The 17,259-nt window shown below is 58.6% G+C and overlaps 1 protein-coding gene across 2 annotated transcripts in view; it reads right to left on the reverse strand.

Annotated features, from left to right (window-relative positions):
* Window positions 1-17,259, reverse strand: part of serpinf1 (serpin peptidase inhibitor, clade F (alpha-2 antiplasmin, pigment epithelium derived factor), member 1) — a 110,095-nt gene that overhangs the window by 71,384 nt on the left and 21,452 nt on the right. For both annotated transcript variants that reach the window (XM_072470009.1, XM_072470010.1), the window contains exon 2: window positions 3,662-3,737. In XM_072470009.1, the coding sequence (XP_072326110.1) occupies window positions 3,662-3,736 (75 nt within the window). In that variant the 5' untranslated portion in view covers window position 3,737. The remainder of the gene's footprint in view (window positions 1-3,661; window positions 3,738-17,259) is intronic.

Here is a 17,259-nt window from a genome sequence, read left to right on the forward strand (position 1 = left end):
TGGTGACAGCAGTGGCGCTGTGTCGTGCTCTTCGTCCCACTCTGAGTCCATGGCACTTTGGGGTGGGGGTTCGTCTCCACCCATCCACTCTGAGTCACTGTCCGGTATTTCCTGGGTAGTGCTGTCCCGGGTAGGGGTGTCCTGGGCAGTGCTGTCCCAGGTAGTGGTGTCCCGGGTAGTGGTGTCCCGGGTAGTGGTGTCCCGGGTAGTGGTGTCCTGGGTAGTGGTGTCCTGGGTAGTGGTGTCCTGACTCGGATGTGATGGGGGCCTGTGGCTGCCCCCCTCGTCGCTGGGTGGTCGCTCCCGCACGTGACGGGGGTGTCGTCTCCCTGTTGCTCCAGGTCTCTCCGTCTCCCGTGGTGTGCGAGAGGCATCCTGCGGGCGTCGCATGCTGGAGGGTCCGGGCCTCTCCGTCTCCCGTGGCCTCCGAAGGGCATCCTGCGGGCGTCGCATGCTGGAGGGTCCGGGTCTCTCCGTCTCACGTGGTCTCCGAGGGGCATCCTGCGGGCGTCGCATGCTGGAGGGTCCGGGTCTCTCCGTCTCCCGTGGCCTCCGAAGGGCATCCTGCGGGCGTCGCATGCTGGAGGGTCCGGGTCTCTCCGTCTCCCGTGGCCTCCGAGGGGCATCCTGCGGGCGGTGTGCATCTGCGGGGATGGGTGCCTGGACGTTTGGTCCTGCGATACACAATGAAGCATGCATGGTTAGACATCAGGCAGTGATCAGGTGATACGGGGGAGGGGGATATAGGGGAGGGGGGATATGGGGACGGGCTGTCGGTGGCTCACTTGCTAGTAAGCCCCCGACCTCTGCATCAGCAACCTCCCGGTCCTCAGGTCCGCCAGCCAGTTCCAGGGCCCTTTCCTGGTGTTCGGTCAGTGGCCTCTCATCAGCGGGGCCTCCTCCAGTCCTCACATGCTCCCTATTGTTGTGTGCGCGCTTCTCCTGTGGGGGGGGGGGGGTGGCAGGGGTAAAAGGCAACACTGTTCGGCAGGTACATGAATGCACACCATCGGTTGCGCGTGCATTGCAGAGGTTAAGGTTAGGGCTGGATTCACTTGGGGATATGGGGGAGGGGGGGGATGTGGGGGAGGGGGGGATATGGGGGAGGGGGGATGTGGGGGAGGGGGGATATGGGGGAATGTGGATATGGGGGAATGGGGGAGGGGGGATATGGGCGATATGGGGGAGGGGGATATGGGGGAGGGGGATATGGGGGAGGGGGGATATGGGGGAGGGGGGATATGGGGGCATATGGGGGATATGGGGGCATATGGGGATATGGGGGGAGGGGGGCATATGGGGGATATGGGGGGAGGGGGGGATATGGGGGCGGGGGGGATATGGGGGCGGGGGGATATGGGGGCGGGGGGATATGGGGGCGGGGGGATATGGGGGAGGGGGGATATGGGGGAGGGGGATATGGGGGGATATGGGGGCCGGGGGGATATGGGGGGCGGGGGGATATGGGGGGCGGGGGGATATGGGGAGGGGGGATATGGGGGATATGGGGGAGGGGGGATATGGATATTGGGCAGGGGGGGAGGCTCACCCTGCCTGCTCTGACGAGGTCGTTCACCTTCTTGTGGCACTGGGTGCCTGTCCGTGGTGTCAGGGCCACAGCGGTGACGGCCTCTGCCACTTCCCTCCACAGACGCCGGCTGTGGCGTGGGGCAACTCTGCGGCCGTGCCCGGGATACAGGGCGTCCCTCCTCTGCTCCACCGCGTCCAGGAGCGCCTCCACATCGCGTGACTCGAACCTCGGGGCTGAGCGGCGGCCAGCCATCCAGTCGGGTGTTGCGGTCGGCTGTTCCGGTCGGGTGGGGGGGAGCAGCGCGGCCTTATGAGCCGTCACGCCGTGCAGCGCGTATGACGCTGCACGGCGTGAACCACTGCGCAAGCGCGGATCCCGTTACGTCGCTGCTAGCCCATTTCGGGCCGGAGACTTTCGACCCATTTTTCCGACGTGACGCAAGTCGGATTTGCGCCGTTTTGTAACGGAGAATTTCGCCCCATGTCTCTCTCGTGTGATTACTGTCCTTCTCAAAGACATTGAGCCCACAGCACAGATACTTGTAGAATTCGGAGTGTTCACAAAACTACGAGCCAGTTACCAGAATCTCAATGTGTAACTTTCGTCGCCACTGTGTGTCTGTACTTGGGCTGAATCGAGGGAAAATCAGGAGGCGATTTGCTCCATTGTGTCCATGCCAGCTCTCTGAGCGGGGCTGATGAATGAGTATATTGCTCATTACACCCCCACCCGCTTTCTTCATAGTGAATAATCCAGAAACTCTGCTCTGTGCAGTGATCAGGCCCAGAACCGTGAGTTGCAGGATGACCAGGAGTCAGATTGTGTTCAGTGGGTGAGGCTTGGAACTGCGACCGTTCCATTCTGTGTAACACAACAACAGCAAATTGCCAGCTTCCTGTGGTGGTTCAGTTTTGACATTGTGCAGAGGTATTTCAGCCTCTTGAACTTGCTATTCAGTCTCATCATCTGATTTCCACCTCAACGCCAGTCTCCTAGGACGGCACTGTGGCGCAGTGGTTAGCACTGCTGCCTCACGGGTTCGATCCCGGCCCTGGGTCACTGTCCATGTGGAGTTTGCACATTCTCCCTGTGTTTGCGTGGATCTCACCCCCATAACCCAAAGATGGGATTGGCCACGGTAAATTGCCCACTAATTGGAAAAAAGTAAATTGGATACTCTAAATTTATTTATAAAAAACAAAACTCCAGTTTCCTGTCTTTGCTCCACATGCTGAGGTAATCTTTTGCAATAAATTTCTCAATAGATTCCCAGATTCACACCCATTCCGGGCATGTTTCCGCTTGCTTTGTGTGAGGAAGTTTTTCCTGACATCCTCCCAGAATTTGAAAGTTCCACCCTCTTGATCAGGAAATTATTTCTCTATCAAATCATTGAAACACCTTCAATTAGATCAGCCCTTAACGTTTGTTATTAGGACATGCCCAGGTCTAGTCTGTGCAACCTTGCAGGCCCAATCTTATTCTGGTAATTCGCCCTCGAGGATAATTGATCCTCCCTGAGGTGCAGGGCCCAGGACTGAACCCAGTTACTCCGAATGCAACCTCGCTGAAATCATTCTAAAAACATTTCAGCGGGATGTAGTCATCAGCGGGCTGGGCCAGCGCTTACTGTCCATCCCGAATGTGCCTTCAACTGAGAGGCTGGCTTGGAATTTGAGAGGACAGACAGAGAGTCAACCACATTGCTGTAGATCTGGAGTCACAGGTAGGCCAGACCGGGTAAGGATGGCAGATTTCCTTCACGAGTGAACCAGGAGGGTTTTTATGACAATCGATGATAATTTCACCGTCATGTTGAGTTAAATCCCACCGGTACCATAGTGGGTTGGAACCCATGTTCACAAAGCGTTAAAGGGGCCTCTGGATTACTATTCCTATCACACTGCCTCCAGCACCTCCTGCTTTGGGACATAGGTAGACGAGTGGATTGGCCAAACTGGTGCCCTATTGGCGACACCACTGTGCGAGTCATCAACATTCTCATCGAAGAGTGAATCCCAACTCCAAACATTGGTTTCATTCTGAACAGAATTGACTCTCTGCAGTGAAGCTGGGAGAAGCTGGCTTAGACACAGGGGACACTTTATCTGAAAATAACTGGTAACTTACCAAAGGTAAACGTTCTTCCTGGCTTGAGGAAGGTCGGAAAGCAGCCAGCAACAGCAGTGCGGTTAAAATCTTCATTCTGTAATTGGAGTGAAGGTGGATTGACTGAAAAACCATCAGAACCTGAGCACTATGTTCAGATACAGGCTCCTCCCACTCATTATTAATCAGTTGCTTTGAACCTGGGTTCACTGCCCAGAGTCTGTGACCAGCTGCCCATTGATGTCCCACTGTCAGAGGGTCAGTACTGAGGGAGTGCCGCACTGTCAGAGGCTCAGCACTGAGAGAGTGCTGCACTGTCAGAGGGTCAGTACTGAGGGAGTGCTGCACTGTCAGAGGGTCAGTACTGAGAGAGTGCCGCACTGTCAGAGGGTCAGTACTGAGGGAGTGCCGCACTGTCAGAGGGTCAGTACTGAGGGAGTGCCGCACTGTCAGAGGGTCAGTACTGAGGGAGTGCCGCACTGTCAGAGGGTCAGTACTGAGGGAGCGCTGCACTGTCAGAGGGTCAGTACTGAGGGAGTGCCGCACTGTCAGAGGCTCAGCACTGAGAGGGTGCTGCACTGTCAGAGGGTCAGTACTGAGGGAGTGCTGCACTGTCAGAGGGTCAGTACTGAGGGAGTGCTGCACTGTCAGAGGGTCAGTACTGAGGGAGTGCCGCACTGTCAGAGGGTCAGTACTGAGGGAGCGCTGCACTGTCAGAGGGTCAGTACTGAGGGAGTGCCGCACTGTCAGAGGCTCAGCACTGAGAGAGTGCTGCACTGTCAGAGGGTCAGTACTGAGGGAGTGCTGCACTGTCAGAGGCTCAGCACTGAGAGAGTGCTGCACTGTCAGAGGGTCAGTACTGAGGGAGTGCTGCACTGTCAGAGGGTCAGTACTGAGGGAGTGCTGCACTGTCAGAGGCTCAGCACTGAGAGAGTGCTGCACTGTCAGAGGGTCAGTACTGAGGGAGTGCTGCACTGCCAGAGGGTCAGTACTGAGGGAGTGCTGCACTGTCAGAGGGTCAGTACTGAGGGAGTGCTGCACTGTCAGAGGGTCAGTACTGAGACAGTGCTGCACTGTCAGAGGGTCAGTACTGAGGGAGTGCTGCACTGTCAGAGGCTCAGCACTGAGAGACGGCTGCACTGTCAGAGGGTCAGTACTGAGGGAGTGCTGCACTGTCAGAGGCTCAGCACTGAGAGAGTGCTGCACTGTCAGATGGTCAGTACTGAGGGAGTGCTGCACTGTCAGAGGGTCAGGACTGAGGGAGTGCCGCACTGTCAGTGGGTCAGTACTGAGGGAGTGCCGCACTGTCAGAGGGTCAGTACTGGGGGAGTGCCGCACTGTCAGAGGGTCAGTACTGAGGGAGTGCTGCACTGTCAGAGGGTCAGTACTGAGGGAGTGCTGCACTGTCAGAGGGTCAGGACTGAGGGAGAGCTGCACTGTCAGAGGGTCAGTACTGAGGGAGTGCCGCGTTGTCAGAGGGTCAGTACCGAGGGAGTGCTGCACTGTCAGAGGGTCAGTACTGAGGGAGTGCCGCACTGTCAGAGGGTCAGTACCGAGGGAGTGCCGCACTGTCAGAGGGTCAGTGCTGAGGGACTGCCGCACTGTCAGAGGGTCAGTACTGAGGGAATGCTGCACTGTCAGAGGGTGAGTACTGAGGGAGTGCTGCACTGTCAGAGGGTCAGTACTGAGGGAGTGCCGCAATGTCAGAGGGTCAGTACTGAGGGAGTGCCGGACTGTCAGAGGGTCAGTACCGAGGGAGTGCTGCACTGTCAGAGGGTCAGTACTGAGGGAGAGCTACACTGTCAGAGGGTCAGTACTGAGGGAGTGCCGCACTGTCAGAAGGTCAGTGCTGAGGGAGTGCTGCACTGTCAGAGGGTCAGTACTGAGGGAGTGCCGGACTGTCAGAGGGTCAGTACTGAGGGAGTGCCGGACTGTCAGAGGGTCAGTACTGAGGGACTGCCGCACTGTCAGAGGGTCAGTACTAAGGGAGCACTGCACTGTCAGAGGGTCAGTACTGAGGGAGTGCTGCACTGTCGGAGGGTCAGTACTGAGGGAGTGCTGCACTGTCAGAGGGTCAGTGCTGAGGGAGTGCTGCACTGTCAGAGGGTCAGTGCTGAGGGAGTGCTGGACTGTCAGAGGGTCAGTACTGAGGGAGTGCCGGACTGTCAGAGGGTCAGTACTGAGGAGTGCCGGACTGTCAGAGGGTCAGTACTGAGGGAGTGCTGCACTGTCAGAGGATCAGTGCTGAGGGAGTGCCGCACTGTCAGAGGGTCAGTACTGAGGGACTGCTGCACTGTCACAGGGTCAGTGCTAAGGGAGCACTGCACTGTCAGAGGGTCAGTGCTGAGGGTGTGCTGCACTGTCAGAGGCTCTGCACTGAGAGAGTGCTGCACTGTCAGAGGCTCAGCACTGAGAGAGTGCAGCACTGTCAGAGGGTCAGTACTGAGGGAGTGCTGCACTGTCAGAGGGTCAGTACTGAGGGAGTGCTGCACTGTCAGAGGCTCAGCACTGAGAGAGTGCTGCACTGTCAGAGAGTCAGTACTGAGGGAGTGCTGCACTGTCAGAGGGTCAGTACTGAGACAGTGCTGCACTGTCAGAGGGTCAGTACTGAGGGAGAGCTGCACTGTCAGAGGCTCAGCACTGAGACAGTGCCGCACTGTCAGAGGGTCAGTACTGAGGGAGTGCTGCACTGTCAGAGGGTCAGTACTGAGGGAGTGCTGCACTGTCAGAGGGGCAGTACTGAGGGAGAGCTGCACTGTCAGAGGGTCAGTACTGAGGGAGTGCCGCGTTGTCAGAGGGTCAGTACCGAGGGAGTGCTGCACTGTCAGAGGGTCAGTACTGAGGGAGTGCCGCACTGTCAGAGGGGCAGGACTGAGGGAGTGCTGCACTGTCAGAGGGTCAGTACCAAGGGAGTGCCGCACTGTCAGAGGGTCAGTACTGAGGGAGTGCCGCACTGTCAGAGGGTCAGTACTGAGGGAGTGCTGCACTGTCGGAGGGTCAGTACTGAGGGAGTGCTGCACTGTCAGAGGGTCAGTGCTGAGGGAGTGCTGCACTGTCAGAGGGTCAGTGCTGAGGGAGTGCCGGACTGTCAGAGGGTCAGTACCGAGGGAGTGCTGCACTGTCAGAGGGTCAGTACTGAGGGAGAGCTACACTGTCAGAGGGTCAGTACTGAGGGAGTGCCGCACTGTCAGAAGGTCAGTGCTGAGGGAGTGCTGCACTGTCAGAGGGTCAGTACTGAGGGAGTGCCGGACTGTCAGAGGGTCAGTACTGAGGGACTGCCGCACTGTCAGAGGGTCAGTACTAAGGGAGCACTGCACTGTCAGAGGGTCAGTACTGAGGGAGTGCTGCACTGTCGGAGGGTCAGTACTGAGGGAGTGCTGCACTGTCAGAGGGTCAGTGCTGAGGGAGTGCTGCACTGTCAGAGGGTCAGTGCTGAGGGAGTGCTGGACTGTCAGAGGGTCAGTACTGAGGGAGTGCCGGACTGTCAGAGGGTCAGTACTGAGGAGTGCCGGACTGTCAGAGGGTCAGTACTGAGGGAGTGCTGCACTGTCAGAGGATCAGTGCTGAGGGAGTGCCGCACTGTCAGAGGGTCAGTACTGAGGGACTGCTGCACTGTCACAGGGTCAGTGCTAAGGGAGCACTGCACTGTCAGAGGGTCAGTACTGAGGGAGTGCTCCACTGTCAGAGGGTCAGTACTGGGGGAGTGCCGCACTGTCAGAGGGTCAGTACCGAGGGAGTGCTGCACTGTCAGAGGGTCAGTGCTGAGGGAGTGCCGCACTGTCAGAGGGTCAGTACTGAGGGAATGCTGCACTGTCAGAGGGTCAGTACTGAGGGAGTGCCGGACTGTCAGAGGGTCAGTACCGAGGGAGTGCTGCACTGTCAGAGGGTCAGTACTGAGGGAGAGCTGCACTGTCAGAGGGTCAGTACTGAGGGAGTGCCGCACTGTCAGAGGGTCAGTACTGAGGGAGTGCCGCACTGTCGGAGGGTCAGTACCGAGGGAGTGCTGCACTGTCAGAGGGTCAGTGCTGAGGGAGTGCCGCACAGTCAGAGGGTCAGTACTGAGGGAGTGCCACACTGTCAGAGGGTCAGTACTGAGGGAGTGCCGGACTGTCAGAGGGTCAATACCGAGGGAGTGCCGGACTGTCAGAGGGTCAGTACTGAGGGAGTGCCGGACTGTCAGAGGGTCAGTACTGAGGGAGTGCCGGACTGTCAGAGGGTCAGTAGTGAGGGACTGCCGCACTGTCAGAGGGTCAGTACTGAGACAGTGCTGCACTGTCAGAGGGTCAGTACTGAGGGTGTGCTGCACTGTCAGAGGCTCTGCACTGAGAGAGTGCTGCACTGTCAGAGGGTCAGTACTGAGGGAGTGCTGCACTGTCAGAGGGTCAGTACTGAGGGAGTGCTGCACTGTCAGAGGCTCAGCACTGAGAGAGTGCTGCACTGTCAGAGAGTCAGTACTGAGGGAGTGCTGCACTGTCAGAGGGTCAGTACTGAGACAGTGCTGCACTGTCAGAGGGTCAGTACTGAGGGAGTGCTGCACTGTCAGAGGCTCAGCACTGAGACAGTGCCGCACTGTCAGAGGGTCAGTACTGAGGGAGTGCTGCACTGTCAGAGGGTCAGTACTGAGGGAGTGCTGCACTGTCAGAGGGGCAGTACTGAGGGAGAGCTGCACTGTCAGAGGGTCAGTACTGAGGGAGTGCCGCGTTGTCAGAGGGTCAGTACCGAGGGAGTGCTGCACTGTCAGAGGGTCAGTACTGAGGGAGTGCCGCACTGTCAGAGGGGCAGGACTGAGGGAGTGCTGCACTGTCAGAGGGTCAGTACCAAGGGAGTGCCGCACTGTCAGAGGGTCAGTACTGAGGGAGTGCCGCACTGTCAGAGGGTCAGTACTGAGGGAGTGCTGCACTGTCGGAGGGTCAGTACTGAGGGAGTGCTGCACTGTCAGAGGGTCAGTGCTGAGGGAGTGCTGCACTGTCAGAGGGTCAGTGCTGAGGGAGTGCCGGACTGTCAGAGGGTCAGTACTGAGGGAGTGCCGGACTGTCAGAGGGTCAGTACTGAGGAGTGCCGGACTGTCAGAGGGTCAGTACTGAGGGAGTGCCACACTGTCAGAGGGTCAGTACTGAGGGACTGCCGCACTGTCAGAGGGTCAGTACTAAGGGAGCACTGCACTGTCAGAGGGTCAGTACTGAGGGAGTGCTGCACTGTCGGAGGGACAGTACTGAGGGAGTGCCGGACTGTCAGAGGGTTAGTACTGAGGGAGTGCTGCACTGTCAAAAAGTCAGTACTGAGGGAGTGCCGCCCTGTCAGAGGGTCAGTACTGAGGGAGTGCCGCACTGTCAGAGGGTCAGTACTGAGGGAGTGCTGCACTGTCAGAGGATCAGTGCTGAGGGAGTGCCGCACTGTCAGAGGGTCGTACTGAGGGACTGCCGCACTGTCAGAGGGTCAGTACTGAGGGAGTGCCGCACTGTCAGAGGGTCAGTACTGAGGGAGTGCTGCACTGTCAAAAAGTCAGTACTGAGGGAGTGCCGCCCTGTCAGAGGGTCAGTACTGAGGGAGTGCCGCACTGTCAGAGGGTCAGTACTGAGGGAGTGCTGCACTGTCAGAGGATCAGTGCTGAGGGAGTGCCGCACTGTCAGAGGGTCGTACTGAGGGACTGCCGCACTGTCAGAGGGTCAGTACTAAGGGAGCACTGCACTGTCAGAGGGTCAGTACTGAGGGAGTGCTGCACTGTCAGAGGGTCAGTACTGGGGGAGTGCTGCACTGTCGGAGGGTCAGCACTGAGGGAGTGTGCACTGTCAGAGGGTCAGTGCTGAGGGAGTGCTGCACTGTCAGAGGGTCAGTGCTGAGGGAGTGCCGGACTGTCAGAGGGTCAGTACTGAGGGAGTGCCGCACTGTCAGAGGGTCAGTACTGAGGGAGTGCCGCACTTTCAGAGGGTCAGTACTGAGGGAGTGCCGCACTGTCAGAGGGTCAGGACTGAGGGATTGCTGCACTGTCAGAGGGTCAGTACCGAAGGAGTGCCGCACTGTCAGAGGGTCAGTACTGAGGGAGTGCTGCACTGTCAGAGGGTCAGTACCGAGGGAGTGCCGCACTGTCAGAGGGACAGTACTGAGGGAGTGCTGCACTGTCAGAGGGTCAGTACTGAGGGAGTGCCGCGTTGTCAGAGGGTCAGTACCGAGGGAGTGCTGCACTGTCAGAGGGTCAGTACTGAGGGAGTGTCGCACTGTCAGAGGGTCAGGACTGAGGGAGTGCTGCACTGTCAGAGGGTCAGTACCGAGGGACTGCTGCACTGTCAGAGGGTCAGTGCTGAGGGAGTGCCGCACTGTCAGAGGTTCAGTACTGAGGGAATGCTGCACTGTCAGAGGGTCAGGACTGAGGGAGTGCTGCACTGTCAGAGGGTCAGTACCGAGGGACTGCTGCACTGTCAGAGGGTCAGTACTGAGGGAGTGCCGCACTGTCAGAGGGTCAGTACTGAGGGAGTGCAGGACTGCCAGAGGGTCAGTACTGAGGGAGTGCCGCACTGTCAGAGGGTCAGTACTGAGGGAGTGCTGCACTGTCAGAGGGTCAGTACTGAGGGAGTGCCGCACTGTCAGAGGGTCAGTACCGAGGGAGTGCTGCACTGTCAGAGGGTGAGTACTGAGGGAGTGCTACACTGTCAGAGGGTCAGTACCGAGGGAGTGCTGCACTGTCAGAGGGCCAGTACCGAGGGAGTGCCGCACTGTCAGAGGGTCAGTACTGAGGGAGTGCCGCACTGTGAGAGGGTCAGGACTGAGGGAGTGCTGCACTGTCAGAGGGTCAGTACCGAAGGAGTGCCGCACTGTCAGGGGGTCAGTACTGAGGGAGTGCTGCACTGTCAGAGGGTCAGTACCGAGGGAGTGCCGCACTGTCAGAGGGTCAGTACTGAGGGAATGCTGCACTGTCAGAGGGTCAGTACTGAGGGAGTGCCGCACTGTCAGAGGGTCAGTACCGAGGGAGTGCTGCACTGTCAGAGGGTCAGTACTGAGGGAGTGCTACACTGTCAGAGGGTCAGTACCGAGGGAGTGCCGCACTGTCAGAGGGTCAGTACTGAGTGAGTGCCGCACTGTCAGAGGGTCAGTACTGAGGGAGTGCTGCACTCTCAGAGGGTCAGTACTGAGGGACTGCCGCACTGTCAGAGGGTCAGTACTAAGGGAGCACTGCACTGTCAGAGGGTCAGTACTGAGGGAGTGCTGCACTGTCAAAAGGTCAGTGCTGAGGGAGTGCTGCACTGTCAGAGGGTCAGTGCTGAGGGAGTGCCGCACTGTCAGAGGGTCAGTACTGAGGGAGTGCCGGACTGTCAGAGGGTCAGTACTGAGGGAGTGCCGGACTGTCAGAGGGTCAGTACTGAGGGAGTGCCGCACTGTCAGAGGGTCAGTACTGAGGGAGTGCCGCACTGTCAGAGGGTCAGTACTGAGGGAGTGCCGCACTGTCAGAGGGTCAGTACTGAGGGAGTGCCGGACTGTCAGAGGGTCAGTACTGAGGGAGTGCTGCACTGTCAGAGGGTCAGTACTGAGGGAGTGCTGCACTGTCAGAGGGTCAGTACTGAGACAGTGCTGCACTGTCAGAGGGTCAGTACTGAGGGAGTGCTGCACTGTCAGAGGCTCAGCACTGAGAGAGGGCTGCACTGTCAGAGGGTCAGTACTGAGGGAGTGCTGCACTGTCAGAGGCTCAGCACTGAGAGAGTGCTGCACTGTCAGATGGTCAGTACTGAGGGAGTGCTGCACTGTCAGAGGGTCAGGACTGAGGGAGTGCCGCACTGTCAGTGGGTCAGTACTGAGGGAGTGCCGCACTGTCAGAGGGTCAGTACTGGGGGAGTGCCGCCACTGTCAGAGGGTCAGTACTGAGGGAGTGCTGCACTGTCAGAGGGTCAGTACTGAGGGAGTGCTGCACTGTCAGAGGGTCAGGACTGAGGGAGAGCTGCACTGTCAGAGGGTCAGTACTGAGGGAGTGCCGCGTTGTCAGAGGGTCAGTACCGAGGGAGTGCTGCACTGTCAGAGGGTCAGTACTGAGGGAGTGCCGCACTGTCAGAGGGTCAGTACCGAGGGAGTGCCGCACTGTCAGAGGGTCAGTGCTGAGGGACTGCCGCACTGTCAGAGGGTCAGTACTGAGGGAATGCTGCACTGTCAGAGGGTGAGTACTGAGGGAGTGCTGCACTGTCAGAGGGTCAGTACTGAGGGAGTGCCGCAATGTCAGAGGGTCAGTACTGAGGGAGTGCCGGACTGTCAGAGGGTCAGTACCGAGGGAGTGCTGCACTGTCAGAGGGTCAGTACTGAGGGAGAGCTACACTGTCAGAGGGTCAGTACTGAGGGAGTGCCGCACTGTCAGAAGGTCAGTGCTGAGGGAGTGCTGCACTGTCAGAGGGTCAGTACTGAGGGAGTGCCGGACTGTCAGAGGGTCAGTACTGAGGGAGTGCCGGACTGTCAGAGGGTCAGTACTGAGGGACTGCCGCACTGTCAGAGGGTCAGTACTAAGGGAGCACTGCACTGTCAGAGGGTCAGTACTGAGGGAGTGCTGCACTGTCGGAGGGTCAGTACTGAGGGAGTGCTGCACTGTCAGAGGGTCAGTGCTGAGGGAGTGCTGCACTGTCAGAGGGTCAGTGCTGAGGGAGTGCTGGACTGTCAGAGGGTCAGTACTGAGGGAGTGCCGGACTGTCAGAGGGTCAGTACTGAGGAGTGCCGGACTGTCAGAGGGTCAGTACTGAGGGAGTGCTGCACTGTCAGAGGATCAGTGCTGAGGGAGTGCCGCACTGTCAGAGGGTCAGTACTGAGGGACTGCCGCACTGTCACAGGGTCAGTACTAAGGGAGCACTGCACTGTCAGAGGGTCAGTACTGAGGGAGTGCTCCACTGTCAGAGGGTCAGTACTGGGGGAGTGCTGCACTGTCGGAGGGTCAGTACTGAGGGAGTGCCGCACTGTCGGAGGGTCAGTACCGAGGGAGTGCTGCACTGTCAGAGGGTCAGTGCTGAGGGAGTGCCGCACTGTCAGAGGGTCAGTACTGAGGGAATGCTGCACTGTCAGAGGGTCAGTACTGAGGGAGTGCCGGACTGTCAGAGGGTCAGTACCGAGGGAGTGCTGCACTGTCAGAGGGTCAGTACTGAGGGAGAGCTGCACTGTCAGAGGGTCAGTACTGAGGGAGTGCCGCACTGTCAGAGGGTCAGTACTGAGGGAGTGCCGCACTGTCGGAGGGTCAGTACCGAGGGAGTGCTGCACTGTCGGAGGGTCAGTGCTGAGGGAGTGCCGCACTGTCAGAGGGTCAGTACTGAGGGAATGCTGCACTGTCAGAGGGTCAGTACTGAGGGAGTGCCGGACTGTCAGAGGGTCAATACCGAGGGAGTGCTGCACTGTCAGAGGGTCAGTGCTGAGGGAGAGCTACACTGTCAGAGGGTCAGTACTGAGGGAGTGCCGCACTGTCAGAGGGTCAGTACTGAGGGAGTGCTGCACTGTCAGAGGGTCAGTGCTGAGGGAGTGTTGCATTGCCAGAGAGTTAGTACTGAGGGAGTGCTGCACTGTCAGAGGGTCAGTACTGAGACAGTGCTGCACTGTCAGAGGGTCAGTACTGAGGGTGTGCTGCACTGTCAGAGGCTCTGCACTGAGAGAGTGCTGCACTGTCAGAGGCTCAGCACTGAGAGAGTGCTGTACTGTCAGAGGGTCAGTACTGAGGGAGTGCTGCACTGTCAGAGGGTCAGCACTGAGGGAGTGCTGCACTGTCAGAGGCTCAGCACTGAGATAGTGCTGCACTGTCAGAGAGTCAGTACTGAGGGAGTGCTGCACTGTCAGAGGGTCAGTACTGAGACAGTGCTGCACTGTCAGAGGGTCAGTACTGAGGGAGTGCCGCACTGTCAGAGGGGCAGGACTGAGGGAGTGCTGCACTGTCAGAGGGTCAGTACCAAGGGAGTGCCGCACTGTCAGAGGGTCAGTACTGAGGGAGTGCTGCACTGTCGGAGGGTCAGTACTGAGGGAGTGCTGCACTGTCAGAGGGTCAGTGCTGAGGGAGTGCTGCACTGTCAGAGGGTCAGTGCTGAGGGAGTGCCGGACTGTCAGAGGGTCAGTACTGAGGGAGTGCCGGACTGTCAGAGGGTCAGTACTGAGGAGTGCCGGACTGTCAGAGTGTCAGTACTGAGGGAGTGCCGCACTGTCAGAGGGTCAGTACTGAGGAAGTGCCACACTGTCAGAGGGTCAGTACTGAGGGAGTGCTGCACTGTCAGAGGCTCAGCACTGAGAGAGTGCAGCACTGTCAGAGGGTCAGTACTGAGGGAGTGCTGCACTGTCAGAGGGTCAGTACTGAGGGAGTGCTGCACTGTCAGAGGCTCAGCACTGAGAGAGTGCTGCACTGTCAGAGAGTCAGTACTGAGGGAGTGCTGCACTGTCAGAGGGTCAGTACTGAGACAGTGCTGCACTGTCAGAGGGTCAGTACTGAGGGAGTGCTGCACTGTCAGAGGCTCAGCACTGAGACAGTGCCGCACTGTCAGAGGGTCAGTACTGAGGGAGTGCTGCACTGTCAGAGGGTCAGTACTGAGGGAGTGCTGCACTGTCAGAGGGGCAGTACTGAGGGAGAGCTGCACTGTCAGAGGGTCAGTACTGAGGGAGTGCCGCGTTGTCAGAGGGTCAGTACCGAGGGAGTGCTGCACTGTCAGAGGGTCAGTACTGAGGGAGTGCCGCACTGTCAGAGGGGCAGGACTGAGGGAGTGCTGCACTGTCAGAGGGTCAGTACCAAGGGAGTGCCGCACTGTCAGAGGGTCAGTACTGAGGGAGTGCCGCACTGTCAGAGGGTCAGTACTGAGGGAGTGCTGCACTGTCGGAGGGTCAGTACTGAGGGAGTGCTGCACTGTCAGAGGGTCAGTGCTGAGGGAGTGCTGCACTGTCAGAGGGTCAGTGCTGAGGGAGTGCCGGACTGTCAGAGGGTCAGTACCGAGGGAGTGCTGCACTGTCAGAGGGTCAGTACTGAGGGAGAGCTACACTGTCAGAGGGTCAGTACTGAGGGAGTGCCGCACTGTCAGAAGGTCAGTGCTGAGGGAGTGCTGCACTGTCAGAGGGTCAGTACTGAGGGAGTGCCGGACTGTCAGAGGGTCAGTACTGAGGGACTGCCGCACTGTCAGAGGGTCAGTACTAAGGGAGCACTGCACTGTCAGAGGGTCAGTACTGAGGGAGTGCTGCACTGTCGGAGGGTCAGTACTGAGGGAGTGCTGCACTGTCAGAGGGTCAGTGCTGAGGGAGTGCTGCACTGTCAGAGGGTCAGTGCTGAGGGAGTGCTGGACTGTCAGAGGGTCAGTACTGAGGGAGTGCCGGACTGTCAGAGGGTCAGTACTGAGGAGTGCCGGACTGTCAGAGGGTCAGTACTGAGGGAGTGCTGCACTGTCAGAGGATCAGTGCTGAGGGAGTGCCGCACTGTCAGAGGGTCAGTACTGAGGGACTGCTGCACTGTCACAGGGTCAGTGCTAAGGGAGCACTGCACTGTCAGAGGGTCAGTACTGAGGGAGTGCTCCACTGTCAGAGGGTCAGTACTGGGGGAGTGCCGCACTGTCAGAGGGTCAGTACCGAGGGAGTGCTGCACTGTCAGAGGGTCAGTGCTGAGGGAGTGCCGCACTGTCAGAGGGTCAGTACTGAGGGAATGCTGCACTGTCAGAGGGTCAGTACTGAGGGAGTGCCGGACTGTCAGAGGGTCAGTACCGAGGGAGTGCTGCACTGTCAGAGGGTCAGTACTGAGGGAGAGCTGCACTGTCAGAGGGTCAGTACTGAGGGAGTGCCGCACTGTCAGAGGGTCAGTACTGAGGGAGTGCCGCACTGTCGGAGGGTCAGTACCGAGGGAGTGCTGCACTGTCAGAGGGTCAGTGCTGAGGGAGTGCCGCACAGTCAGAGGGTCAGTACTGAGGGAGTGCCACACTGTCAGAGGGTCAGTACTGAGGGAGTGCCGGACTGTCAGAGGGTCAATACCGAGGGAGTGCCGGACTGTCAGAGGGTCAGTACTGAGGGAGTGCCGGACTGTCAGAGGGTCAGTACTGAGGGAGTGCCGGACTGTCAGAGGGTCAGTAGTGAGGGACTGCCGCACTGTCAGAGGGTCAGTACTGAGACAGTGCTGCACTGTCAGAGGGTCAGTACTGAGGGTGTGCTGCACTGTCAGAGGCTCTGCACTGAGAGAGTGCTGCACTGTCAGAGGGTCAGTACTGAGGGAGTGCTGCACTGTCAGAGGGTCAGTACTGAGGGAGTGCTGCACTGTCAGAGGCTCAGCACTGAGAGAGTGCTGCACTGTCAGAGAGTCAGTACTGAGGGAGTGCTGCACTGTCAGAGGGTCAGTACTGAGACAGTGCTGCACTGTCAGAGGGTCAGTACTGAGGGAGTGCTGCACTGTCAGAGGCTCAGCACTGAGACAGTGCCGCACTGTCAGAGGGTCAGTACTGAGGGAGTGCTGCACTGTCAGAGGGTCAGTACTGAGGGAGTGCTGCACTGTCAGAGGGGCAGTACTGAGGGAGAGCTGCACTGTCAGAGGGTCAGTACTGAGGGAGTGCCGCGTTGTCAGAGGGTCAGTACCGAGGGAGTGCTGCACTGTCAGAGGGTCAGTACTGAGGGAGTGCCGCACTGTCAGAGGGGCAGGACTGAGGGAGTGCTGCACTGTCAGAGGGTCAGTACCAAGGGAGTGCCGCACTGTCAGAGGGTCAGTACTGAGGGAGTGCCGCACTGTCAGAGGGTCAGTACTGAGGGAGTGCTGCACTGTCGGAGGGTCAGTACTGAGGGAGTGCTGCACTGTCAGAGGGTCAGTGCTGAGGGAGTGCTGCACTGTCAGAGGGTCAGTGCTGAGGGAGTGCCGGACTGTCAGAGGGTCAGTACTGAGGGAGTGCCGGACTGTCAGAGGGTCAGTACTGAGGAGTGCCGGACTGTCAGAGGGTCAGTACTGAGGGAGTGCCACACTGTCAGAGGGTCAGTACTGAGGGAGTGCTGCACTGTCAGAGGGTCAGTACTAAGGGAGCACTGCACTGTCAGAGGGTCAGTACTGAGGGAGTGCTGCACTGTCAAAAGGTCAGTACTAAGGGAGTGCTGCACTGTCAGAGGGTCAGTACTGGGGGAGTGCTGCACTGTCGGAGGGCCAGTACTGAGGGAGTGCCGCGTTGTCAGAGGGTCAGTACCGAGGGAGTGCTGCACTGTCAGAGGGTCAGTACTGAGGGAGTGCCGCACTGTCAGAGGGTCAGGACTGAGGGAGTGCTGCACTGTCAGAGGGTCAGTACCGAGGGAGTGCCGCACTGTCAGAGGGTCAGTACCGAGGGAGTGCTGCACTGTCAGAGGGTCAGTGCTGAGGGAGTGCCGCACTGTCAGAGGGTCAGTACTGAGGGAATGCTGCACTGTCAGAGGGTGAGTACTGAGGGAGTTCTGCACTGTCAGAGGGTCAGTACTGAGGGAGTGCCGCACTGTCATAGGGTCAGTACTGAGGGAGTGCCGGACTGTCAGAGGGTCAGTACCGAGGGAGTGCTGTACTGTCAGAGGGTCAGTACTGAGGGAGAGCTACACTGTCAGAGGGTCAGTACTGAGGGAGTGCCGCACTGTCAGAGGGTCAGTACTGAGGGAGTGCTGCACTGTCAGAGGGTCAGTGCTGAGGGAGTGTTGCATTGCCAGAGAGTTAG

The sequence above is a fragment of the Scyliorhinus torazame genome, chromosome 12 (genome assembly GCF_047496885.1).
Source record: "Scyliorhinus torazame isolate Kashiwa2021f chromosome 12, sScyTor2.1, whole genome shotgun sequence".
Classification (NCBI taxonomy): domain Eukaryota; kingdom Metazoa; phylum Chordata; class Chondrichthyes; order Carcharhiniformes; family Scyliorhinidae; genus Scyliorhinus; species Scyliorhinus torazame.